The 26,376-nt window shown below is 56.8% G+C and overlaps 3 protein-coding genes across 3 annotated transcripts; all 3 read right to left on the bottom strand.

The window, feature by feature from the left end:
- Positions 1 to 261: 261 nt before the first annotated feature.
- On the bottom strand, positions 262 to 6,618 carry SMYD5 (SMYD family member 5). Its single transcript, XM_069014855.1, has 13 exons — positions 6,535 to 6,618; positions 6,256 to 6,364; positions 5,606 to 5,745; positions 5,285 to 5,406; positions 4,591 to 4,660; positions 4,328 to 4,432; positions 3,823 to 3,885; positions 3,605 to 3,675; positions 3,144 to 3,250; positions 2,855 to 2,911; positions 2,484 to 2,578; positions 2,163 to 2,233; positions 262 to 1,662 (listed from the first exon to the last, which is right to left on the bottom strand). Exons 1-13 carry the CDS (start codon positions 6,598 to 6,600, stop codon positions 1,524 to 1,526), a joined length of 1,215 nt encoding a protein of 404 aa, XP_068870956.1. The 5' UTR covers positions 6,601 to 6,618; the 3' UTR covers positions 262 to 1,523.
- Positions 6,619 to 9,841: 3,223 nt separating this feature from the next.
- On the bottom strand, positions 9,842 to 11,005 carry LOC138109212 (homeobox protein not2-like). Its single transcript, XM_069012288.1, has 2 exons — positions 10,805 to 11,005; positions 9,842 to 10,000 (listed from the first exon to the last, which is right to left on the bottom strand). The coding sequence occupies exons 1-2, from the start codon at positions 10,934 to 10,936 to the stop codon at positions 9,842 to 9,844; spliced, it is 291 nt and encodes a 96-aa protein (XP_068868389.1). The 5' UTR covers positions 10,937 to 11,005.
- An 11,931-nt stretch (positions 11,006 to 22,936) lies between these two features.
- LOC138109211 (homeobox protein not2-like) lies at positions 22,937 to 25,717 on the bottom strand. The gene is made up of 3 exons (XM_069012286.1): positions 25,510 to 25,717; positions 24,398 to 24,582; positions 22,937 to 23,923 (listed from the first exon to the last, which is right to left on the bottom strand). Exons 1-3 carry the CDS (start codon positions 25,715 to 25,717, stop codon positions 23,690 to 23,692), a joined length of 627 nt encoding a protein of 208 aa, XP_068868387.1. The 3' UTR covers positions 22,937 to 23,689.
- Positions 25,718 to 26,376: the final 659 nt, after the last annotated feature.

Genomic DNA, 26,376 nt, shown 5'->3' with positions numbered 1-26,376 from the left:
CTCATCCTCAAACTTTTTCCTAGTAAAATTTCCCAAGTGCCTCCTGCAGCTGGGGCAGGGCTCAGTCAGAGTCTCGTGGGACAGCACAGCCTCCAGCACCTGTCCCCAAGGGTGGGCTGGTCACAAATCCGAGCCTACACTTCCACAGGTGTCTGTTCCCTCGTCCCCAGACCTGTGTCCCCCCCGGGACCAGCCCCTGGGTCACAGCCCTCTCTGTCCTCAGCACCCTCCAGTTTACCAGTACAAAGCACAGGCCCCCAGTTGTCACCAGTCTCAGTTTATTGCGAACACTGAAGGGGACGCGGCCCCGGGACGGCTGGGGACAAGCAGCGGGAGGCAGGGCTGGCAGTGATAGCAGTGTCACAGGTGTGCCACCCTTGGTCCCACAGTCCAGCTGCCACGGACAGGGCGGCAGGAAAACAGCTCCCCAGAATCCACGGAGGAAGGAAATAACCCCGGGTGCATCCCTGACCTGCTGCCTGTCACTGGGAGCTGTGCTGGCCCTCCAGCCACGCAGTCTGCAGGCAGGGACACCGCAGCGTGGTGTGGCCTTGAGGGTGGCAGCATGGGATGGATGACAAAGGACGTCCAGCAGGACCACTCGGTGCTGGCACATCTCCGTGTGGGACCACTGGGCACAGGGAAGCACCCAGCACACGGAGCATCCCTGGGCATGGCTGCTCCCACACGGGCACATCCTCGTCCCACAGCCGGCTGGAGGGAGGGACAACTCCCTCTCTGCAAAACCCAGAATGTCTTTTGGATTTTGGATGACACCACAGCCCATGTCAGCTCCAGGCCATTCTTCATCCCCAAACGGGCCAGGCCTGCAGTCGCTGCCTGGGGCTCTGTGTCGTGGAAGGAGGCCGAGTTGGGAAGGAGGTGCCTGCAGGGTCAGCTCTGCTCTCCCTGCTGGACTTGAGCTCTGAGCCACCCGCTAAGGGTCCCCTGCAAGATCCCCCTGTCCCTCCCTGCTGGCCAAGGCATGGGATGGAGGATATATAAGGGCCCCAGCTCCAGTGTGTGTAGATAGTGCTAATATTGACATTAAATAGTACCCTTTGTGCACAGACACACAGACACACACCCACACGTTCCCCTGGTCCCTGCAGGGTGGGAAGGACAAGCTCCTCTGCATCCACAGCCGGCACAGACACGGCAGAGTGGCCAACAGGTGACCAGCGAGGTGTCCAGGGGCTGGCTGGATCCCACTGTCCTCCAGCCTCCACTGCAAGCACCAGCCAGCCTTGCCAGGAACTGGGATGTGGTGGAGGGCCACCAGCTCACAGCTTGTCCTCACAGGGACGGGGACAGCCTGACACACACACACACAGACAACACGGACAGGCGGGAGCAGGGCCTGCCTCCGGCTCCCGGCTGCCCCACTCCGGCACCTCCGGCACGCGGCGCCCACCCGACCCCACAACACAACCCTGTTCTAGAATTAAAGCTGCTGCCTCTTGGAGGAACCCCCAGGCCCTTCCCTTCCTGCCCCTTCCCTCTCCTCTCGCCCGGGGGCAGGGTCACACATCTGTCATCTCATCCTCCAGCTCGGCATCGTCCGTCTCTCCTTCGCCCTCCTCCTCTTCGTCCGACGTCACGTCGGCATCGTCGGCTTGCGCGAGGCACTTGGGACACGAGCAGGTAAACAAGTAGTTCTCCCTGGAAGGTGGCCAGGCAGGAGGAGACAGAGGGATGGTGTTCAGACAGGTACAATCCCACACTGCTGCTGGGCAGGGGGTCGGGAAGAGAACAGCCAGGAAGGGACTGAATGTGTCAAACCCAGAGGAGTTTGTGGGTTCCCTCCTGCTGGCTCAGAACAAGGGTGATGGACATGGGGACAGTGACCACCAGCAGGAACCTCTACCCTTGAGGGGCAGAGAAACCTTGAAGCTTACACCACTCTGCAGCTCACTCCTGCAGAGAAAGGGGGAATCCCAAATCCTTGGTCCCCAAGGCTACAACACTTTACAAGGAGCTCAAAGCACCACAAGCACCATGTGCTGCACACACCCCTCGTCACAAGCCCACTGAAGGTCACAGCTGGTGCACAGCCACACCCCAAGGCACACACAGCCCGGGGTGGGGGTGCTGCCCTGATGGACTGTTTGGGGCGTAAAGGGGTGTGAGCTCCCCCTCAGGTACCTCCGGGCAGCCCCTACCTGAGTATCTTGTTGCGGCTGTGTCTGCTCCGCTCCCTCTGACAGCAATCTAAGTAACTGATGCAGATTTCCTGTGAGCAAACAGAAACGGGCTGGGCTCAGAACCACTCCCCATGATCCCAAAGCAGCAGGATTTGTCCCAGTCCCTCTCAGAGGCAGGCAGAAACACGGGGTCTGGCAGCCCCTACATAGGATGGGGATTGAATTCCTCTGCCAGGACAACACTGGACACAGGAGGTATTGGGGCTGGGGTCCATGGAGGACGGAGGGGACACAGGGAAGATGCCACGGTGTGATGTCACCCAGGCCCTGCTGTCTCACCTCTCCTGCTTCGATGTCCTCCAGAGCAGTGAGATGCAGGAGGAAGTTGTTTTCTGGGAAGGATGTCTCGGCATTGGGGATGCAGCTGTGGTTACCTACGGGCAATAAAATCTCTTTGCTAAATGCCTAAGTGGCTCCTGGAACCCACATCACATCTGAGTGCATCCAAGGCAGGACTGGCCATTCTACAGCTGGGCAAGGTGCCAGGGGACACAGGGAGCAGCACCCATCACATGCACCCCATCCCATCTCATCCCACAGATGGCAAGCACAAACCCCTTTCTCCAGGGGTTGTCAGGAAGACAGCCAGCCTAGCATGGGACATATTCCCCCTCACTACTGGTTTTCCTCCCAGTCTTTGTGTTACTTACAGCAGCTCTGCAGCACGTAGAGCCCTGATCCCTCGCAGTTGAGGAACTCTCCCGACTCTGCAGCACAGAGAGAGGGGTTAGAGCTTTGCATAGTCCATTCCAGCTCTTCCACACATGAGCACAAAGGGATGTCCACCAGCATGGAACACCCACAGCCAGCACTGCTTTGGGACTGGGTGCTGGTGGGTGACTTCCCAAGAGCCTTTCCCTCCCACTGGGAGGGGATGGACGACGAAGATTCACATCCCGAGGCTCCGTGTCCTGTCCCTGCACTCCCACAGAGCCTAACCCTTCTCGATGTCCTTGTAGAGCTGGTCGATGAAGGCGTCCAGCTCCTCCCGCTGCAGCATGGGCAGATCCAGCGCGTCGCACGCATGCACCCACTGGCTCAGGGAGCTGTTGAGAAACAGGAGCACTGTCACAGTCCCACCGTGCTGTCCGGGAGCAGCAGGACCCATCACAGTCCCACAGTGCTGTCGGGAGCAGTGGGACATTGTTACAGTCCCACAGCAGTGTCAGAAGCAGCAGGACCCATCACAGTCCCACAGTGCTGTCAGCACACAGCCGGACCTCCCAGAGAGGATCCAAGGTGGGTCTGAGCAGCCAAGGTCTGGCAGAGGGGTGTGAAAGGGGTGGACACAGCCAGGATGAAGTTTTTAAGTCTCTCTCTCCTTTCCGCTCTCTTAAACCCAGCCACTTACATTCCACATCTCCCCTGCCCTGCAAGGAGCGCCCACAAAGCCCCATTACCTGGTTCCTATGCCTTGGCCATTGGTCCCGACGAGGGCAAAGAGGGATCGAAATCCTTCTGGAGTGAACCACTGCCCAAGGGAGAGCAGAAAGGAACTGAGTCCAGGCCGGCCTGCAGGAGCACCTCGCTCTGCAATGCCTCAAAAGCCACAGGGAGCTTTGGGGGAAGCAAGCCCTGGCCAATGCTCCTGGGCTATTTGGGAAGCAGATCCACTCACCCTGCTGAGATATTCGTCATAGAGGGCTTCGGTGAAGAGCAAGCGCAGCAGCTCCAGCTGGCCCTGGCAGGACGTGGCAGCACGGTCAGGGTGGGAGGGGCTGTGGGCGCCAGCCCCGGGCTGAGGCTGAGCCCAGCACAGGCCAGAGGCTCTGGAAGGACTCAGGCTCCTCGGCCTGCCCTGCACGGCTGGAGGCTGCTGCCCTCACAGCCGTGAAATCCACTCATTTTAGCAGCAAAAGCCACCTACTCAGCAGCTAAATATCACGCTGTCCCAGCCCACTGCAGGAACATCTCCCCCACAGGAAGGAGCAGCACATCCCATGGGAGCACCACAAGGCCAAAACCCTCTAAGCAGCCCACTTCCCCACTGGCAGGGCCCTCCCTCTAAGCCTGGAATTTCCAGTGTTTCCCATCCCCGCTGCAATGAGGCTTCTGCACCTGTGGGCTCACAGACACAGGCAGGAGAAGGAAAGCTCAAGGATTCAAGAGCTGCTGGGTCTTACCTTAAATTTGTCCCCCAGCAGCTTGTGCACAATCTCCTCTTCTTCATTCGCTGTCTTGCTGCAGAACTGGGAGAAGGCCTTGATCCACGATTCCTTGTCTTTAGCCTGACAAAAGAATCAAGCAGAGGCATTGCACCAACACCACTTTCCTCCACAGCCCAGAGAGAGGGAGATTTGTCAGAATAAATGCTGAGAAAGCCAGGCCAAGGAAACAGAGCCTTGGGAATAACTTCCCCAACAGGTAACAAAACCACCCACTGTACCTGTTTGATGGTGGCGACCATCCTGGCCATCAGCATGATGCTGGAAGTCTCCGGGGGATAATGCATGTTTCTGTGGGATTAGGATGCAGAAGAGATGAGCAGGTCAGGGCTGGCATGGGAACAAAAAGCTGGAGGGAGGCAGAGGCAGCTGCCATACGTGTGGCCAGGCCTGCACTGATCCATCACACCAAAGTGGTCAGTGCAGCACCGCTGTGTGGGGATCCAGTGGAGAGGAACCTGCAGCCACCTTCCTGCTCCAGCCATACAAACAATCCCCTTCCATGCTGGTAACTCAGCTGGGGCTTGGGACAAGGTTTGGGTCAGGGATGTTGCTTATCCCCTCTGAGGCCTTTTTTTTTGAAAGCAGGGACAGAAATTTATGGGCCCATGAGACGCTACAAGGAGGATCTCCCAGAGGGTGGAGATCTGCAGGAACACCATGAAACTGCAGGAGTGAGGGATGTGCAGCTCAGTGCTTTGTAGCTCTTGACTGGGAGAAAAACAAGGAGTGCTCAGCTGCGTGTCCAAACCCTCGGGCTGCCAACACCCCATCATCCAACCAGGAGGAAGAGCCTGGCAGTATCCCACGGCCATCCCCACCCTCCAGCCCCCTTTTGCAGGGATGCAAAGCACGGAGCCAGCCCAGGAGAGCCACCTCCCCTGGCCGTGGAGCAGCAGGCAGGTCAGGCCCTACCTCCACGCCTCCTGCAGCTTGTTGAGGGGGTGCGTGGGGTCGTCCCGCGATGGGCCGAGGCAGAGGACCTGGTGGTACTGCTCCAGAGCTGCCTGCCTGCATTCTGCACTGCAGTACGTCACCTAGAGCGAGGGACAGCACTGGCATTAGCTGTGGCAGCAGGAAAAGGGACTCCTAAAGCCAGCTGTGCCCCCTTCCTGACCAGCAGAGCCCTGGTTCTTTAGCCCATAGCATGGAAAGGCAGACAGCACAAGGGCCTGGCTGGATGGAAAGGACTCAACGATCCCAAGAAGACCAGGGTGGCTCCAGGCAGTCCCGTACCTGGCAGCGGGGACACTGCTGGTGCAGGTCTTTCCGGATGCTGCACTGCTCCGGGTGAGGCAGCACCAGAGAGCTCTTCCCCAGCAGGCGCTGGGCGTTCTCCTCCGCTGTCTCCAGCGCCCGCAGGCAGTGATCACAGGCTGTGGAGAGACAGCAAAGAAGGATGGGTGGATGGATGGATGGATGGATGGATGGATGGATGGATGGATGGACAGACACATGCCACAGGAAAGCCTTTGGAAAGGAAAGAGGCCAGAACTCAGGGCAAGACAACATGACTGGTACCAACATCAGAGAAGAACAAGGGGGTGGGGCTTGAAGCAACCTGGGCTAGGGCAAGGTGTCCCTGCCCACCGCAGGGGTGGAATATGATCTTTAAGGTCCCTTCCAAGCCCACCCATTCCAAGATTCTATGGTGGCACCTGGCACATTCTTCCAGAGCTGGCGGAAGTCACCATCCCTCAGACAATACCTGAACTTGTCAACAGTTTCGTGCAAAAGTAGAAAAGGCAGCAGGGCCACCTTTACAGAGGTACTAAGACAAACCCGAACCCTCCCCGCGGTACAGGGCAGCTCCTCTGGGGTCCCGCGGTCACCTCACCAGGACAGGTGACGGGGATGGGGACGTGCCACCAGCGCCAGCCGCTCACCTCGGTAGTTGTACAGGGCGTTCCAGAGGAACTGGGATGACACCACCGGCCTCTCCACGAACACTGTTTCCCCTTTGCGGATGTTTTTGGTGGCGAACAAGCCCTTTCCCTGTCGAGGAACAATCGCGGGTCAGGGACGCGCCCGAAGCCGAGTCATACCCGGAGGCTGAGGGAACCGCTCCATCCCGAGGGGACCCTGTGGGCTTCTACTCCCTCTGTCCCCCCAGGCTGGGCGGGAAGGGAGGGACCCTCACGGAGGGGAGACCGCGGGCTGCTCACCTTGGCGCTGCTGATGAACCGCGCCTCCGCCGCAGCCCCGGCGTGTCCCCCCGCCGCGGCCGCCATCTTCGGGCGGCGACTTCCCCGCCCTGACCCGCCGGGCAGCGCCTCTTCCTCTTCCTCCTCCTCTTCCTCCTCCTCCTCCCCCGCCCCCTGCGCCCCTCAGGGGCCCGCGCTCGCCATCGCCCCCCTCAGCCCCGGGGCGCGCGGGGGCCGGCGGCCATCTTAGCCCCCCCTTTCACAGCCCCTGCCAGCGTCTGAAAACACCGCCAAAACGCCCCAAAACGGGGCCGGGGCGCTCCCACTGCCACCCCTAATCGTACAAGAGTTTGCTGTTTCTCCCCTATTATTAATTATTATTTAATGGTAGAGGAATAGCCGTCACAGCCCTGTCAAGCGGGAACACAAGTTGCCCCCTCACTTGAGGTCTCCCCTCGTGGAAAGAGGAGGCATCGCCCACTGCCTCGCGCACCCAAAACTGGCCCGACTTTCCCCAAAAAAGCCTTCAAAACACGCTACTGTGGCCAGTCTGCCCTCACTACCTCCTGCTTGGGGGTCTGCAAAGCCTTGAAGTCCGCGGAAATGCGTGTTTGGTTGTATTTACTAATTCAGAGCGCTGAGGCTGAGCCCCGCGCCTCGCTGAGCAGGCGGCGGGAGCACGGTTGGGAATTTGGGACAATTCCGTATTCGGGGCTTTGGGGAGTGATTTGGAGTCACTAGATGTCACTGTCGGCTCGTGGCGGGGACACGACACCGGGTGACAAGGCTGAAGCTGCCCCCTCCATGCCCAGAACAGCAGCTGGAGCACGGCCGCAGGACTGGACACTGACCCACAGCGTAGCCGCAGGGCCGGACACCGCTCCGGCCACCCGGCCGCGTGACAAGGGACAAACAGGCTGCCAGGGCCGCGATCCCTGCCCGTGCTGTGGGATCCAGCGGCGGTGGAGCCAGCGCAGGCTGTGCTCCATCACACTGCCCATGGCAGGGGCCACAAGGACAAGGCACAGGTGGGACAATGCTGCCCTGACTCCTGTTGCCATTACATCCTCAGAGAGCCATGGAATAGTTATGTGGGGAAAACCCTCTAAGACTAACGAGTCCAATGTTCCCTGGCACTGCCAAGGCCACAGCTGAGGCATGTCCCCATGTGACACATCCACACAGCTTTTAAATCCCCCCCAGGGATGTGGACTCCCCACTGCCCTGGGCAGCTGTGCCAGGGCTGGACAGCCCTTTCCGTGAATGAATTTTCCCCATTATCCCATATAAACTTCCCCTGTCACAACCTGAGGCAGTTTCCACAGTGATTTCTTCATGGAAACAGTGGAATGGGCATTGGACGGGGCTGCCCGGGGCGGTTTGGTGTCCCCATCCCTGGAGGTGTCCAGGGAAGGCCTGGACGTGGCACTCAGTGCTCTGGGCTGGGGACAAGGTGGGGATCAGGCACAGCTTGGACTCAGTGACCCTGGAGGGATTTTCCAGCCTCAGTGATTCTGTGATTCCTCTCCTCCTGTCCCTGTTCCCTGGGAGCAGAGCCCGACCCCCCCGGCTGCCCCCTCCTGTCAGGGACTTGTGCAGAGCCACAAGGTCCCCCCGGAGCCTCCTTTGCTCCAGCCTGAGCCCCTTTCCAGCTCCCTCAGCCGCTCCTGGGGCTCCAGAGCCTTCCCAGCTCCGTTCCCCTCCTGGACTCGCTCCAGCCCCTCAGGCTGGCAGAGCAGGAGCTGCAAAGAGGGCTTGGCCAGATCCACCTGCAGACACAGGTCCTTGTTCTCCAGGAGCCTGAGCACCCCATACTCACCAGGCATGACTTGTCTTAATGAAAATGTAGTTTCATCTCTGCAGGAACCAGCCCAGAGTTAATAACTCCCTTCATCTACTTTGATATGGGGTCATCAATCAATTGAAAAAAAGATCTTTAGTATATCTTTTGTCCAAAACAGTTTATTAAGAAAAAAATCCTCAAACTCTTTTGAGAAGGATGAAAATACATTTGGTTTAATTTTTTTGTTACTAATTTCAATTTAACATTAAAGCGAGTACTTGGAAATTTTTCCTTCTGGTTTTTTTTGACACTCATTCCATCTCTCTTTTTAAAATTAACTTTATTTTTATTAAGGTAAATAAATAAGTGACACTTATTAAGGCAAAAAAAAAAAAAGATATTTCTATAAATAACAATATAAGAGTAGAGTGATATACAGTGTTCTAGGTCAGGAAGAGACAGAATTATCCTGAGCTGACGGACTGTGGTGGCTGCTACCCTGAGCAGCTGTAGCAAGGCAAGGTGACAGCCTGAGTCCTTAGTCCTGACCCCCCAAAGCCCTCCCTCCCCCCCCAGAAATCCAGCTGGTAACTGCATTGGGCCACTGCAGATGTGCTCCAAGCGCTCCAGGTGCTGTGTCCCAGGGCACCTGCACGGATAATGAGGAGAGAACAGAGCAGCTGCTGTCTGGCCAGAATGGCACATCTGGACGCGGGGCAGGGGGTCGTCTGAAGCAGCAGAGGTGTTGGGAAGCTGGTTTTACAGCAGCCTCCCTCCCTGCACCTCGGCCAGCCCGGGGCCTGCTCCCTGCAGCAGCAGCAGCAGCGTACACACCTCGGGCAAGGACGGCAGTGCCAGGGGACAGAGACCACTGGGCTCTGAATCCAGGTTTGGGAAGCCGTAAAAAAGGCACAGGTAAACCAAGGCACTGACAAGAGGAGGCACTTCTGCTCCAGGGCAGGATCAGACCCTGCTCATCGCATTGCAGGAGCAATGGGTCTGCAGGTGGGAGCAAAGGGCTTCCCAGTCTGGGGGTTTTTGGTTGTGATTGATCTGAGCATCAAACACGGGAGTCAAGTTAAGGAAAAGCAATCAGGGAGATTCTCCTCACTCCTTGGAGCACACTGCCACACGTAACATATGTGACCCTGGTTTTAAATGCCCTTGTGCTCAGAGCAATCAGAGACAGCATCCGATTGTCTGCCCAGCATCAGAGACTCTCTGATTATCACCCCAACATCAAAGTTACCCTCTGTCACCCCAGCACCAGAGATACCCTGATTGTCACCCCAGTCTCTCTGCTGGAATTTTTTTGTGTGTCTTGGTGCTTCAAGAGCAAACAGGAGATCACCTGCCATCAAGTGATGAAGCCCCAGGAGTTACAGCACAGAGCTACCAAACAGCAGCCGAAGAAATTCAGGGGGGTTCCCTCCAGCTGGCTGCAGTTTAGTCCTGTAGCTCCAGCTCTCAGATGAGTCTCGCTTGGACCAAAGCGGCACAGACACATCCCCAGGCATCAAAAACCAGCCTGATCTCCTCGGCTGCTCAAAGCTCCACGTCCACGGTGTCCTCCTCGTTCTCCTTGCTGTCTGTGGAGTCGGCACTGGCAGGCTGGATCACCCCAAATTGTGACAGCTTTGCTGCTTTCTGCTCCATGCTCTGCTTCCTCCACTTGATCCTCCGGTTCTGGAACCAGACTTTCACCTGGATGAGAAAGGCACGACAGCTTAATCCAAGGGCTCCAGGAGCCCTTTTCCAATACCACATGCTTCTGAGGTGGATATCCCCAAAAAGCAGAGTTCCTTGAAATGGAGACATGCATTATTCCCTCAGGGAATAGTGAATGAGAATAGGAGGAGGTGAAACAACGGAGGGCAGAGCGGTGATGGGAAAGGATCGGGGAGAGGGGGATGCAGCTGCACGGAGGAGATTCTGGCCAGGGAAGTGAAGGCAGCAGCTTCCTAAGGAGCCCCTGAACCCATCCCCAGGACTGCAGCTGCCAGAGGACATGATGAGACCGCCAATAATTATCCCTTGTCCCCCCAGAACTGGCCTTGCTTTGCTCTCTCTTTTCCCCAGCTGAATTTAGATCCCACTGTGGAAGATCACCTGGCTCGTTCTTTCCACACTAAACAAGCAGTTTATTGTGGGAGGAGCAGGAACTCCTTGGGAAGAGCAGGGAAAGAGTTATATCCAGTGTCATGAAAGGACCCTTGAAACACAGTGTCCAGAGGATCGTAACAACGCAGACACATCAACCAACCCAGCTCGAACTCTAAAGCACAGTAGGGCTGTGCTCCTGAATGCTTTTTGTTCCACTTCATGGATTCAGAAATCTTATCCAGAAACCATCCAAACTCCAGGCACATCTCTTCAATGTCACCTGGCAGCAGGGTGTCCCACGGGTCACTTTGCACCATGTCCTCCTCCCACCACGCTTCCCAGCAGGAACATCACCACAGAGCAGCCCCAGGATCAGTTCACCAGCCCAGCTCCCACATCCCTTACCTGAGTCTCTGTGAGATGCAGAGTTGCAGCCAGGTCCACCCTCTCTGTGCCCACCATGTACTGCTGCTTCAGGAACTCCTGCTCCAGCCGCTCCAGCTGCTCTGGTTTGAAGACTGTGCGGACCCTCTTCATCTTGCAGGGCCCCCCCGACCTCCAAGGCCCAGCGGGGCCCAGCGAGTTGGTCCCGACACAGTGAGACAGCTCCAGACCTGTGAGAAAGCAGCAAAAATTGAAGGGGTCTGCACTAAGGGAGAAAGCAGCAAAACCAGCAGGGATGTCCCTGACTACATAACCTCATCTAGGCTCCCTTTCCCACGAAAAGCTGGAGCAGAAGATCTTTTGAGGGCCTGTCCTATGGTTTTACCCTCAGGGTCCACCAAGGACAATCCTGGACATGCCACCAGACCCAAAGAGATCAGCACTCAGTGAGGTGGGCAGAATTTGTCCTCTGCCTGCTCAGGATCTTTGTAACAGGATAATAAATTGCATCAAGAGCTGCAGAACAAAAATCCCATCTCTGTCTCATGAAGCCCCAAATCACAAATGTTCAAAGTTTGGGGGAGTTTACCCCAGACTGGCCCCTGATTTTACCCTTCCCTTGGCACATGGGCTCAGTGTCCAGGATCCAGCGCTCATGCAGGACCACATCCTGCACCTCTGTTCCCAATAAAGTTCCCAGGGTGCCGAGGATTTAGCAGGACTAACAAGTGTATCTGGCCTCTGTCTCCTCTCCAGCTGTGGCCCGGGGATAACCGTAATTAGCATAAATTAACATACAATCCAACACCAGCACTACCTCGGCACCAGCTGGCACCTGACTGAGAGCAGTGGCGTCTCCCCTTCCTCATCCCTCACCCTCCCTGATCCAGGTGATGTCCCTGCTCACTGCAGAGGGGTTGGTCCTTGAAAATCCCTTCCAAGCCCAAGCATTCTGCGATGCCATGCCCAGGTGATTGCGCTGGAGAACTCCTCCAGGGCTCACAGCACAGCGTGGAGGGTTTAGGAGGCAGGGAAGGCCAGCACTGCTGGCACCACAGATTCACTTTAAAATAATCCACTAATAAGAACCGGTGGGATTTTCCATGTGGAAAGCACTGAACGCACTGGCAGCACCAGGCCATTAGGGCTCCCCATCTCTGCTGTTCCAAAATATTGTGGCCAGCCAGGTTGCTCTAAGTTTTATGGAAATACTGCACATAATGATCCCCATTCACACCTGCTACTTATCTCTCCTTTAATGACTGACGTTGTCACGTTCTCCAGGCACAAACCTGCACCTTGACCTACTTATTTTCATTAATTGGGTGTAAGTTCTGCGTGTGTTCAAGGATTTGTGGGATGGAGACCTGACAGCTTAACAGCTGTAATTGCACCTAAAACTATTTTCATCATTAAAATCATTTCACCCATCACTTTTTGTTTCTATTTTAACACTGGGATAATGGCAAGTGTAATTTCCAACATGAAATGCTGAGTGGAAATAGCTCTGCAAATTGTTTAACTGTGTTTTCATACCTGTATGTTTGATATAATACAAAGATTAACACAATTCTGCAGATGCTGTCTCGTGAAAGAAATAATATATAAAATAGTTGTGCTAAGTACTTAATGAAAGATCAGCAAATACTTTTGGTATCTGAATATTGTAGCATCAGGATCAAATCTGGAGTTGCTTGTACACATGGAATATGGGCCTGGCTGCAGGTTTTGCCTGGACAACAGCAAGATCACACTCTGAATGCTAAAAAGGAATACTTAATTTCAAAAAAAAACAAACTCTGAATAGAGATATTTTGTTAAAATCAATTGATCATTGTCCTTGCAAAGTTACAGTGAAAATAGAGCCTGATGGATCAGGCAGTATCATCCATCACCACACTAAATTTTACCCACAGATCAGCAAAAACATTTTTCCTTAGATGCTTCTGCACTAAAAATATGAAGTTTTGAGAGCCAGGTGCCACAAAACGCTAGGCAGTTTCACTTCTGTGAGTGAAAAATTGCAGAGAAAGGAAAATTAGAGAGGGATCAGGGCAAATTTGGGAGAAGAGGGACCCACACAGAAGCAGAGGTGAAGAAATTAATTTTTGGAGCGAGGCTTTGGGAAATTACAGCAGGTTTTTGATTAAAAGTCTGGCAGTGAAGTGCCTTCCTGATGTATGAAAGCAGAAATAAATGCCAGTGTGTGTAAAGTCAGCCGTAAAACCTCACAGAATCACAGACTGCTTTGGGTTGGAAGGGTCCTTAAGGATCACCCACAGTTCCAACCTCCGACACCTTCCACCAGCCCAGGCGCTGGAATAGTCTTTTTAGCTGTGTTTAGTCTTTTACTATTAAATCTACTCCAAGTGTTTGTCTCCATCTCAAATATAAACAGTGAGTTTGGATATTCTGCACCAGTTTCTGGGCTGGGGACTGAATGATGGATTAGTAAAATCCCGTAGCGTCTTTAGGAATCAACCCCAGGCTCTTTCTCAAAGTGTTCAGAGACAGCAGGTGTGTTAGAAACTGCCTCGCAACATAAAAAAAAAAACCCAAATAAACAGAAAAAAAAAAACCCAGGTAAAACGTTCATTGTTAGGACTCGCTATATTGATCACTTACAGAGGAGAAAAAAACCTCGAAGGAAAGTTTTCCCTCTCCCTCTCCATGTCCCCCAGCCGCAGCCCAACGCTTCAGCTCGGGGCTGCTCCGGGGGCTGCGGGGAATCGAACTGCAGCGGCAGCGGGGGAACGGAGCGCTTTGCGGCGACCCAGACCCCGTCCCTTCCCAGCGGGGCGGTGCCGGCCGAGCGCCCGCCGGCGGCTCCCGCATCCCCGCATCCCCCGCTCCGCGCCCGGCCCCGCACCCCCGCCCGGCCGGACCCCGCTCACCTGCACCGGGCCAGCCCCAGCCCCAGCCCCAGGCGCCGGGCAGCGGCCCCAGCCCCAGCCCCGCTGCCGGTGGCGCTGCCGGGGCCGGTGCGGGTCCCGCTGAGGGCCAGCGCGGGGCCGGCCCGGGGCTCACAGGGGCGGCGGGGCCGCGGCGAGGCGGCTCCCGGGCGAGCAGCGCTTCGATGTGGAACGGGGTCTTGGGGGGCGGCGGCCCGGGCCGGGGGAGCGCCGGGCTCTGCAGCATGGCCGGGCCGGTGGGGCCGCCGCCGCCCCGGCCGCTTATATGGAGGGCGGGGGCCGGGGACAGCCGCGATCCTATGCAAAGCGGCGGCGGGGGGGCGGCGGGGGCTGCGCACACCCCGCCGGCTGCCAGAGCACCTCGCAGGCACCCCTGCTTCCATGCTGACACCCCACAGCCACCCCTGCTTCCCCACTGACATCCCTGCTCCCCTACTGACACCCCACAGGCACCCCTGCTTCCCCACTGACATCCCTGCTCCCCTACTGACACCCCACAGACACCCCTGCTTCCACCCTAGCACCCCCACAGACACCCCTCTTTCCCTGCTGTCACCTCCACTGTCACCATGTGGACACCTGTATCTTCCCCTACAGTGACCTGTGCTCTTTCCCCGTGGACCACCACACCGACACTGCCTCCTTCCCCATGGCTGCCCCATGGATAATGGTTCCCTCCTCATGGCCCCCCACACCACTACCTGCTCCTTCCTCAGAGACATCCAAAACAACACCCAACCTCCTTCCCAATGGACACATCACACCAGCACCAATTCCTTCCCCACGGACACCCACAGGGACACCTTCGGTATCCCCCAAGCCCCATTCCCAAACTGCCCCTGACATCCGCAGGCCTCACAGGAGCCCCCACACCATCCCCCAGCCACACTCCTCAGGGCATGGGCCCCAGGATGCGCTGTGCCAGCATGTCGTGCCCCTGTGCCAAGGGGGATGTGTCTGTACCTGTCCAGGTGTGCCAGAGTGTGTCGGAATATCTGGGATATGGACAAGCGCCTCGGGAGCTCGCACAGGGTCCGAGGTGACTGTGCTCTGGAAATGGAACCGGTGCCGTCCCTGTGTGACACCCATGGACCAGGCACAGCCACGCCGGCTGATGGGGAGCTGTGGATGGCACAGACACCTCTCCCAGGTGGGATTCCTGCTCAAATCCCAACAAATTCTCACTGGAAATTCACTCCAGCATCTGCAAACACAGAGAAATCCTGGAGTCTCCAGGTTAATAAACACAGAGCAAAAATCCCCTGTGGTTTAATAACCCAGCATTAACCATCCCTGCATGCACAGGCTCACGAGCCATATCCAGTAAATCCTGCCTTAAATAGGGATTCATGCCATTTAAAGTTTCTTTTCCCTGCACAATCCATAGAAATAATTATCAAAATCTCTGTATTTTTGAGCATTTCAAAGCAGATGGGAATACACAGGCAGGATTATCCTGCTCACGAGGAAGCACCCTGGTGATAGCTACAGGATCCTCAGGGAGGAGGATGCCCGCAGGAGACAAAAGAGTCCCTTAAGTTTGCCTTTAAAACACGTTTTTTCCTGCCTTTTAGCATCCTGTCTTCCCCAGCAGCTTCCAAATAAGTGAATAAATACAGCTGCTGCTTTATTGCTCTCTATCCAAACAGGCAGCTCTGATCCCGCTGCCGTGGAACCACGGCCTTAATTGGAATCACACGTTCAAAGCTGGGCGAGTGCTGAAGCCTCTCCCAAAAAACAAGACACCTTGGAAAAAAAAAATCCTTGGAGATTCACAGCTCCCGGCTTTGCTGGCACAGAGGGTGTGTGGGATTGAACACTGGTGTCATTAGATGAGGTTTTGGGTTGTTTTATTAAAAGCTTGTTAAATCAATTCATGATTTTTGCTCGTTATAATGAATCCTGACTGGTGCTGTGACTCCCACGGAAAGCGATGTCAGAGCTGCTGCAGTTGTTAAAGGATTTGTGTTGAGGTTGTTGGGATGGGCGGGCAGGGCAGGGCAGGGGTGCTGATGGATCCCCCTGGCAGGATGGGTGGACAGACAGATGGACAGGGAGCTGCCAGGATGGACAAGGAGTCACTGGGATGGATGGGGAGATGCTGGGATGGACAGGGAGCTGCTGGAATGGACAGGGAGGTGCCAGGATGGACAAGGAGTTGCTGGGATGGACAGGGAGCTGCTGGGATGGGTGGGGAGCTGCCAGGATGGACGGGGAGCCACTGGGATGGACAGGGAGCCGCTGGGATGGACAGGGAGCTGCTGGGATGGACAGGGAGCTGCTGGGATGGACAAGGAGCCGCTGGGATGGGTGGGGAGCTGCTGGGATGGACAGGGAGCCGCTGGGATGGACAGGGAGCTGCTGGGATGGACAGGGAGCCACTGGGGTGGATGGGGAGCCGCTGGGATGGACAGGGAGCCGCTGGGATGGACAGGGAGCTGCTGGGATGGACAGGGAGCTGCTGGGATGGACAAGGAGCCGCTGGGATGGACAGGGAGCTGCTGGGATGGACAAGGAGCCGCTGGGATGGACAGACGGATGCACCACCCGCCAAACCCCAGCTGACTTTTCCCTTTGGCTTCTCCTGCTCGGCCGCAGGCGCTGCCTAATGATGCGTCCTGTTTCCCATTAGTGCTGTGTGCTCAGCTAATGCATTTTGGTGGGAAAGCTGGAACTTTTCACCCGCTGGTAATGACTTGGGAAATGTAGCACCCAGCAGCCAGGCAGAGCAGGGGGCTTGGGCCGGGACCCCCACCTCCCCTGCCCACACCAGCTCCAGCCACCAGCCCCAGCCCCTCCAGAGAAGGGAGATGAAAGGATGGGATCTGATCCTCTTTGGTTTTTTGGTGGTAGTTATTTTATTTTATTTTATTTTATTTTATTTTATTTTATTTTATTTTATTTTATTTTATTTTATTTTATTTTATTTTATTTTATTTTATTTTATTTTATTTTATTTTATTTTATTTTATTTTATTTTATTCACTGTATTCTATTAATTATATTTTATTCCCGTTTTGTTTTTCAAGAATGTAGAAAATAAAAGGGGCGGGGGGGAGTCTCTTAGGGGGAGTTCCTTAGGGAAGGGGTAAAAAAAAATCCCAACAACAAAACAACAACCCAAAAAGCCCCCCAAAAAGCCCCCAGCCCTTTGTAAACATCCCCCCTGAGCAAAGGGAAGGAGGTGAAAAGCATTTCCTGATAACTCCATTAAAGAATGAGGCTGCATTAACATTCCAAGTCCCTCGACAAGAGATGAAAGTGGGGAACTCGAGTTCAGCCTCTCCTGCTCCAGATGTTATTATGGGCTCCCTGAAAGGTTTTTTTATTTCTTTTTTTTGCAAAGAGACAAAGATGTTGCCTACTTCAAACGGGGCTAATTGATGCTAATGACTATCAGATAGAGGGGGGGCCCTTTTCCCCCCTGCCAAGGGGAAAGAGAGAGCGCATTTTACAATCCCCCCATAGAAAACGCCCCACTCTTCAATCCAGGTTGGTGCTTTAGGGATTTTTGTTCCTCCCTGGCTGCTGCTTTCTCTCCTCCTCCTCATTCTCCCCCTCCCCGCTTCATCTTTTCTGTCCCCCTTCTTCTGGGCACCCCGCAGCTCTCACTTGTTTGCCCATGAGAAATTTCACACCTCGCCTCTCCGCCGGTGAGGAGAGCCCGGCTCCATTTCCATCCCTCCTCCAGCCGCAAACCCATCCCAGCGGGGCGAAAGAGGTGGCGGAAATTTCTCCAAACCCACAGCAAGCACACGCGAAAACGTGACGGGGATTTGGTGCATCTGTAATCCGAGGCGTGAGTCCTCCTGCCGGCGGGGAAACATCGCCTGGATCGGGAGCATCCTTTCAGTCAGGGAGAGGATGGATCCCGGGTGGCCGGTGCTGCCCAGCTCCTGCTCATCAGGGTAACTGGCCCAGCACCACCAACCTGAGTGGGCTGAAATCCTGAGCTCGTGTCTTTTAATAAAAATTGCCTAAAAATGGGATTGTGAGCACCAGATTTTGGCCTTATGTCAGATTTTTGCAAAGGTTTCTCCTCTGCTGATCCGCAGTACCAATAAATAATAATCCATAAACTAGTAATGGGCAATCAGGAATGTCCTCAAACCCCGTGGCTCCTTGAGCTGGTGATTTGTCCCTTTCCAAACTGGATCCCACGGAATGCTCTAGGCAGAGGGGAGTGGGGATCCATCTTTGCTGTGAGAAGGGGAGCACAGGTTTTCTCCAAGGAGGATAATGGATGCATTCCTGATCCTTCACCGTAACGCCCAGAAAAGATAAATTCCTCTGGCTAACAGTAGTAACCGTGGGTGCACCGGGAGCACCTGGAAGTGGGTGCCGAGGAGCCACCCTGCCTCAGCTTTGTCACCCTCAGCCAGGCCCCGGGGGGCTGCAGGGAGCTCCAGAACACGGTACCGGAGTCGACTGCTCTTGGCAAATCCCATCTCTCCTGTTGCAGGAGGATCCAAGTCACCTTCTGGATCCTCAGCACCTCGCAGGGTCCCACCAACAGCCCCAGACTGGGTGAGAACAGGAGCAAGGGCAGCACCCTGCACTCTGAGGGTGTTGGAGTGCAAGGGGAGCCCGGGTTCCAGGTGACAAGGGCAAGGCCACCCCCAAAGGACCCCTGCCAGAGCCTGGTGTCAGTAGCAACATGAGATGGGCAGAAGTTAGGAACATGCGAGTTTCATAGAAGAATGTCGTCCCAAACGCTGGCCTGAAGAGACCTCTGTCCCCATTTGCTCCATCCCTGTCACCTCATTTTGTCTCCTGCCTGCCAAACCTCCCCAGGAGCCCACTCAACATGTCCGAGGCCAGGCTGGACAGGTTTGCAGCAATCTGGGATAGTGGAACGTGTCCCTGCCCATGGCAGGCAGTGGAACGAGATGGTCTTCAAGGTCCCTTCCAGCCCCAACCATTCCATCATTCTGTGTTCATGCAGTGGAAAATTCCCCTTGCAAGCCCCAGGCCCTTGGTTTGTGCTCCGGGGGGAGGCAGAGGACAGCATCCCCCAGTCCCCAGCCCAGACAGCCAATACACACCCGAGCCGCCCTTCAGACACCGCTCCCCGGCTTCATTGTCAGGTTAATTTGGGATAATGGCCTGCAAAGCACCTCAGCCCCATCCAGGCCTCATTAGCACTTGATAATATCGAGCATCCTGAGGAATTACGGCTTTTCCCCCTCGTCCTCCCCGGGGCAGGGTCCCGCGCCCAGCCCGGGCTGATTCATCCCCCAGGCGGGCATGTCCAGGCGGGAGCCGAGGGCAGCCCCCGGAGCCAGGCGGGGCTGGACCGGCTTCTGCCCCAGCTCTTCCCTGGGGAGATTTCCGTGATCCCAGCGGGCTCGTTCCTCCGTGCCCCACCCCTCGCTGTCACATCTGGCCCCATATCTCAGCCAGAGGTGGGGTGAGGGAGCGGGACGTGCTGCACCCCACCGCCCTCACCCTGCCCGGCTGCCTGGGGTCCCTCCGGACACGGCGTGCCTCGAGTGCATCAGCTGCGTCCACGGTGTGGTTGGGCTTACTGAAAGTCTCCTCCAAACTTAGAATTCCGTGATTCCATGGGGCTACATCCAGCGGACAGCAAAGTCTGGGAGACCCCCAAAAATCAATTACTACTCAAGATGCTCCGTGCTCCTCCCGTCACGCACACCCCGGGAGCCCCTGCTCACAGGGGTTGCAATTCCAGGTGTCGAGAGCATCCCAAACCTGCGCATTTAAAATTAATTGGGAATTATAAACAAACTAAGCATTGAGGCAGCGCTGGGCCGGGCCTGAGTGCACCATCAGCCCGCTGCTCCCTTCAATTATCTTTTTTTCCCACATTGTTCTCCCCTAATGAGGAGACTAATGACCAAAGGATGGTTCATAAGTGGTTCCCAGACTCTCCTTGCCCAGGGCAAACACCGTCCACAATAGGATCACAAATTGTAGGGAGAAGCCCCGGCTGATCACATCAGAAACGGTGCAGGGATTTATCTCTCGGCCTTAACAATAACAGTATGTTCTTAATCGCCACTCCAAAGGGACAACTGGCGGGGGATCTGCCCGGCCTCATCATTAAAAGCTGGCAGCATCTTTGCTAGCGCTGCCCCTTTGTTCATCTTTCATTATTCCAATGCTCCGGCCCCGTTAATTCCTCTCCATCTTATTAAATCAATAGAGATGGAGTGGGGGAAGGATGGGGCAGATCCAAGGCTTGGATCCGGCTCGGCTCTCCGCGGGGGTGCCGGCTGGGAGCGGGGTCAGCCCCGGCCCGGACCCCGTGTGCCCGAGGCTGTGCTCGCCCAGCTCCTGCGGCGGGGGAAACTGAGGCACGGGAGCGCCACAGCCGAAATAAACGCCAGGACGAGGTTGTAGCAGAGTTGGGAAGCGCTTTATCGGCCTGCCAGTCCCACACCTTCCATCAGGATCCCCGTATTCATCCCACAGCATCAGGGCTCACTTATTTAATGATTTATTTAGCTTTTAAAACAGAATCGCACCATGCAGAGCGGGTCTGGTGCCAGGTTCCCGTCCGGGAAATCTTGGCCCATCCACGCTGAGAGGACAGTGCCACACAGACAAGGGGCTTTGGTGGCTTTTTTGCCACAAACCGTTTGCAAAGAGGGAGATGGTGAAATTTCATCTTTTTTTTTTTTTTTTTTTTTTTTTTTTCTCTTTTTCGTAACAGCTCATTTCACCAGGACTGGTTTAAACCCAGGGTTTTTAAATCCGAAGATTTTGGTCACTGCAATGCTCACTCCATAGAGTTTACTCCTCAGTTTACCCGTTCCCCTGCTGCATTTCTAGGCAGGTCACCCCATTTCATCCTTCTTTTCATGCACCCACGAGAGTTTAATGTAAAAATGCGATGCCTTTGCTCCTTGTTGTGGGAGGCAACTCGGGGTAAATTCATCCCAGAAAGTCTGGAAAATATGGGATGTTGTGGGATTTCCTCCCATTACTCGTGCTGTCTTCTTTATATTCCCGCTGAAACCAGGCAGAGCCGCTCAGCAGCCTCGGGAAACTTATTTGATGTTTCAATCGGGAATTAGCGCGGAGGGAGAAGCAGGGAAATGCTCCCTGACCATTTAACAAGATTACACGAGGGGATGGAGCCCGGAACACGCACGGCCGCCCCCGGCCCGGCTCGGGCTTTGCCTTGAACCTCCGCCGGCGCCTCCCGGCGCCCCGGCCTTGCTTGGCACACGCTAATGCCATTGAGCGACCCCCTCCGAATGGGGTCAGCCCGGGGAAGGTGCCTGGGAGCGCAGCCGGGCACGGCGTTGGGGTGCGGGGGTCCCGCTGCTCCTGCGGCCCCGTCCTGCGGGCAGCGCAGCGCGCCCGTGGCCGTGTGCTCAGCAGGAATAATCCCGGCGGGAAGGACGGCAGGGAGGGGCACCCCGAGAGCCCGAGTGCCTCGGCTCCACCTGGTTATCCTCTCCCCAGTCTCTCCATCCGTATCCCATCCCATTTACCCAGCCAGCCATTTGCACCTCTTCACCAGCGCCCCGCATTCATCCCAATCATCCACCCGCCCATCTGATCCACATGCAGTCCCTCCGGGAAAACACCTCTCCCTGATACAGCCACTCACCCATCCCACACCCTGCCTGTCCTCCGAGCCTCCCACTTATCTACGGAGCCGAGAGGGGATTTGCCGGGAAGGGCTCAGCGCTGCAACTTTGGCAGATAACCTTTATCCCCTTAATAAAGCTGCTTAATTCTCACTTCCTTTTAATTATCTGTCACTGAAAGCCACCTCGGGTTTTGCAGACAGGTGAAAAACCAGCGTCTTTCACAGAGCCATGGATTGGGAAGAGACTGGCGGGGTCTTTGGGATGTGGGAGGGTTTGGGTAAGGACACACAGCTCTTATTCTCTCTTTATTCTCACTCTTCTATACACAGATTTCCGGGGGGCTGAGAGGACCAAGGCTCTGCCCCAAGTGGATCGATCGAGCCCAAGACCTTCCCAAGCGTCTCTCTCCCTTCTTTTCCAGTGCCAAATCACAGTGCCGAGACTCGATCCCAATCCACGTGCCCCAGTCGAGCTGCCAGGAGCTGGGCTGTGCTGCAGACAGCAGGATTGGAGAGGGAGATGGCTCTGAGAGGAAGGAAACTGCATTCCTATCCCCTCTCCAGGATGCCCAGGCTGGCAAGGGGCTTAGCAGGACAGAAAATGCCCGTGATGAATCCAGCTTTTCTGCAAGCCATCACCTCCATCCCATGATCGGGGCAGACCTGGGGGCTCGGCTTTTCTCATCCCCACTGGAGCAGCAATCCCTGCTTTGTCCCAAAGTCCCTTCCCCACCCTAAGGAACCTGCAAACAGGTCAATCACTGGGTGTGAGGAGGACAAGGCACGGCATTCCCTGTGACCCAGCTGTCCCAAGGGAGCAGAGCCATCCTGAGCCCGCGCACCCCCCGGGCCCGGCCACCCCCTCAGGGGTTATCACTCCCCATGACAAAAACCTCCCGGTCAAATCCCAAAGTGCCAGAGGGATGTGATTTAATCCGTCTCATACACAAGTAAATTCTTTAAAACCCGATCAAGCCCAGCAGTTTTAATTAAATCATTCCCAGGTCGGACATTCCCGGCAGGGGGGCCGAGCCGGGCAGACCCTGCGGGAGCATCCCCGGAGCGGGGCCGGGTCCCCCACTGCTGCCGGGAGGAGCCCGGTCCTGCCCGAGGCTGAGCCCCGCCAGCTCCCGGGGGATTAGAGGTGTCCTGAGAACAACGAAACTCCCGCAATCAGCTCAGCCCCCGGCCGGGCGAGATTGAAACAGCCCCGTGAGCCCTCTTGTCTCGGGGCTGATTGTAATGAACCACCGGCATGCGGGATTAGCGCGTTAAACCCGCGCCCAGCCCGGGCTCCCGGCAGACATGTGAAGACATTAGCACAGTTTGGGCTCTTTGAGATGTGCCGGCTAATCCCTGCAGCAGCCGGGACAAAGGGCAGCTTCCGTCACAGCGTCCCCTGCTTTTGGCACTGTCCCTCTCTCCTTGCACTGTCCCCTTTCTTTTCCCTCTATCGTCCCCTTCTCCTTGCTCTGTCCCTTCTTGTATTGTCCCCTTCTCCTGCAGCATCCCCCTTTCCAGGCACCATTCCCCCTCTCCATGCACCATCCCCTTCCCCTGATATTGTCCCCTCTCCTGGCATCGTCCCCTTTCCTCTGCCTCATCCCCTCTCCTTGCACTGATCCCCTCTCTTTGCACCATCCCCTTCTTAACTGTCCCCCCTCTCTTTGCCCCAGGTTTCACACCTGCCCAAATAAATCCTCCACCTGAGGCTCTTCTTCCCCCAGCTCCAAACCCAGACAGACACGGGGAAAATCCAGTTCTGGGAGCTGATACTGCCCAGCTGAGCACCCATTGCCCCCTCTGCTGCTCTTATCTGGGAGGTCCCAGGTACCCACTTGCCTTGAGCCTCTCAAGGAGCTCCCCAGCTTCCTGTGGATACCACCTTTGGATCATCCCCTGCTCAGCGTCCATCCCAAAACTGGATTTGAAACCTCCACCTCTGCCAAAGCAGAGCCAAGCAATGAAAATTAAACCTTGGCTAATCCTTGCCCAGCTGTCACCCCAGGAGCTCCGCTCACAGAGCTCCCACCAGCTCTGCCTCCAGGTGCATTTTCCCTCCTGTCCTGGCTCTGAAATCCCTGGAGAGGAAGCCAGCACCGGGTGGGATGTGTGAGCTGCGGGCAGAGCAGGGGGTTGTGGTGAACAAATCCTCCCCAGGATTCAGGGGCTCTGTGAAGACCCTGAGCTGTGAGATGTCCAAGCTCCCAACACCTCTGGGATGAGCTGTGGCTGGGCTGCAGGTGGCTCCCACTCCCAGGAACAAGCCCTGCAGGAATGGGTGTCATTCCTGCAAAGATGAGCCCAGGAGCTGCATAAATAATTTATTTCACCCCCAAACCCGGGGTGCCCTGCGTGTCCTGTATATATTAGATATTGCCGGCTATGATACATCCTATAGTACACACGGACAAAGGGCCCCGTGGTGGCTCAGCAGTTCTTTGTCACAGTCTGTGCAGGGGCTGTCCCTGGGCCAGGGGACGAGGACGTGTCCTCCTGGCCATCCCCTGACTCCGCTGGGAAGTCCTTGTCCTCCTCGTGGTGGCTCTGCGAGTCCAGGCTCCTCTGTGGGGTGCCCAAACCCATTTTGGCCAGTTTGGCTTGTTGCTGTTCCAGGCTTTGTTTCCTCCACTTGATCCTGCGGTTTTGGAACCAGACTTTCACCTTGGAATCACAGAATCATAGGATTAGTACGTTTGGAAAGGTCATTGAGTCCAACCATGAACCCAGCACTGCCACGTTCACCACTGAACCATGTCCCCAGGTGCCACACCACGGGTTTTTGAACACTTTCAAGGATGGTGAGTCCACCAATTCCCTTCCACACTCCCACTCCAACTTGGCTGCTCCATGGACCCCTGGGCTCAGGCAGCATCCCGTCTATCCCTGACAAGATGGAAAACTGCTCCCTGCCTCCCAGGAGCTGGACCTGCCAGTGGTGGAAAAGTCCAGCCTTAAGAGAGAGACAAGTTCCTGGCTCTTGGACAGCCACATTGTGCCTCAGTTTCCCCACCTGTGATCCACCACCCTCTTAATGGAACCTCTGCAATCAGCACCCCTGGGGCTGAGGGACACGTCCCAGCTCCCTGGGGAGCCTCCCTAGAGCTGCTGGTGGCAGCAGCAGGAGCTGGAGCTCACCTGCTCCTCGGTGAGGTGCAGGGAGGAGGCGAGCAGGCAGCGCTCCTGCCCCACCAGGTACTGCTGCCGAGCAAACTCCTGCTCCAGCCGCGCCAGCTGCTCGCTGCTGAAGATGGTCCGGACACGCTTGGCTTTGCTAGGCTTGGCTTTGAACAGGGGGAAGCAACACTTGGAGATCAGGAAGCCTGAAGGTGACACAGAGAGGGGTCAGGGTGGAGAAGAGCCCTTGGAGGGGTCCCCTCTAGAGCGGGGTCCCTCCTTGGGAGCTTCTTTCCTGGAGAGGCAGAAGGAATCTCCCCATTTGGAGGTGTCCCCTTCAAAGAGGTTTGGTTTTGGAGAGGGTCCCCCATTTGCTGAGGGTCTCCTTGGAGAGGTGGATACAGGTCCCTCATGGAAAAAATCCCTTTGAGGGAATTTGCCATGAAGAGGTGGAAGGGGCTCCCCCATTTGGAAATGTCCCTTCTGGGGGTGTCCCAGAGAGATGGGCACGGATTCTCCTGGAACAGATCCCTGCAGAGGGATCCCCCCTTGGAGAGGTGAAAGAAGATCCCCATTTGCAGATGTCCCCACGGGAGAGGTGGATTCAGGCCCCTGTTTGGAGACGTTCCCATGGGAGAAGTGGACAGGACCATCACTGGAAAAAGTCCCCTAGAGAGGGGTCCCTGGGAGAGGCAGCCAAGGGTGCCCCCTTGAAGGGATTGGAAGGAGGTCCCCATTTGGAGATGTCCCCGCTGGAGAGGGGGGTGTGGATCCCTCTGGAAGAGATCCCATCAGTGGCGCCCCGTATTTGGCGAGGCCAAAGGACTCCCCTAGGTGTGGTGGAAGGAGGTCCCCATTGGGGGTGTCCCCACGGGAGAGGTGGACAAGTGCCCCCGGGGAGGAAGGTCCCCATTGCGGGGTGTTCCTCAGGAGAGGAGGACGGGGATCCCCCCGGGAAGAGAGGGCCTCCCCTGTGGAAGCAGGAAGGAGGTCCGCAGTGGGGGTGCCCCGGGAGAGGCGGATGTGGGTCCCCGGGGGAGAAGGGCCTCCCCTTGGGGGTCAGGCCGCGGCCCCCACTGCGGGGCGGCCCCGGGAGCAGGAGGGGTCCCGGTGCGGGTTCGGGGGAGCGGTACCTGTAGCCCCGAGCCGGGCGGCCCAGGCGGGGGGGACCCCGCAGCCGGGGGCGCAGAGCGGCGGCAGCGGCGGCCCGGGGGCCGGGGGGCACCCCCAGAGCGGCGGCGGGGCCGGCGGGGGGGGCGAGGCGCGGCCCAGCAGCGCCGCGATGGTGAAGGAGCGGCCGGGGCGGGCGGGGGGCGCCGGGGCCGGGGCCGGGGGCGGCATCGCGGGGCCGCGGGGCAGCGCCGCCCGCGCCTTTATAGGGCCCGGGGGCACCGGGGCGGGACCGCGGCACCGCCCCCGCCCCGCCCGGCACCCGCTCCGCGTCCCCTCCTTGGCCCTCTGCCCTCGGCGGGGATGGCCCCTCGCCGTGCCCCCTGCCCTCGGTACAGGGTGTCCCCTCGCCGTGCCCCCTGCCCTCTATAGGGTGTCCCCTCGCCGTGCCCCCTGCCCTCGATACAGGGTGTCCCCTCGCCGTGCCCCCTGCCCTCGGTACAGGGTGTCCCCTCGCCGTGCCCCCTGCCCTCGGTACAGGGTGTCCCCTTCCGTGCCCCCTGCCCTCGGTACAGGGTGTCCCCTTCCGTGTCCCCCTGCTCTTGATTGCTCCCGTCCATGTCCCTGTGCCTTCAGTGGATCTCAAAGTACCACTGTGTTCCAGTATCCCCATTTCGGCCCCATATCACCTGGATCCCCATCCCACAGGTGCTCAGGGATCCATGTCCCCCTGCCCTTGACTGGGTGTCCCTCTGTGTCACCTTACCCTCGATGGGAATGATGCCCCCCAAGCCCCCTGCCCCCAAGTGAGATGTTGTCCCATGTCCCCCTGCCCTTGACTGGGTGTCCCCCCGTGTTCCCCTGCCTTTCTTTGGGGTTTTCCCCCCCAT

This window comes from Aphelocoma coerulescens, chromosome 4, assembly GCF_041296385.1.
Source record: "Aphelocoma coerulescens isolate FSJ_1873_10779 chromosome 4, UR_Acoe_1.0, whole genome shotgun sequence".
Lineage (NCBI taxonomy): Eukaryota > Metazoa > Chordata > Aves > Passeriformes > Corvidae > Aphelocoma > Aphelocoma coerulescens.
Note: the sequence above shows the minus strand (reverse complement) of the source record. Positions and strands in the feature narration are given on the sequence as shown.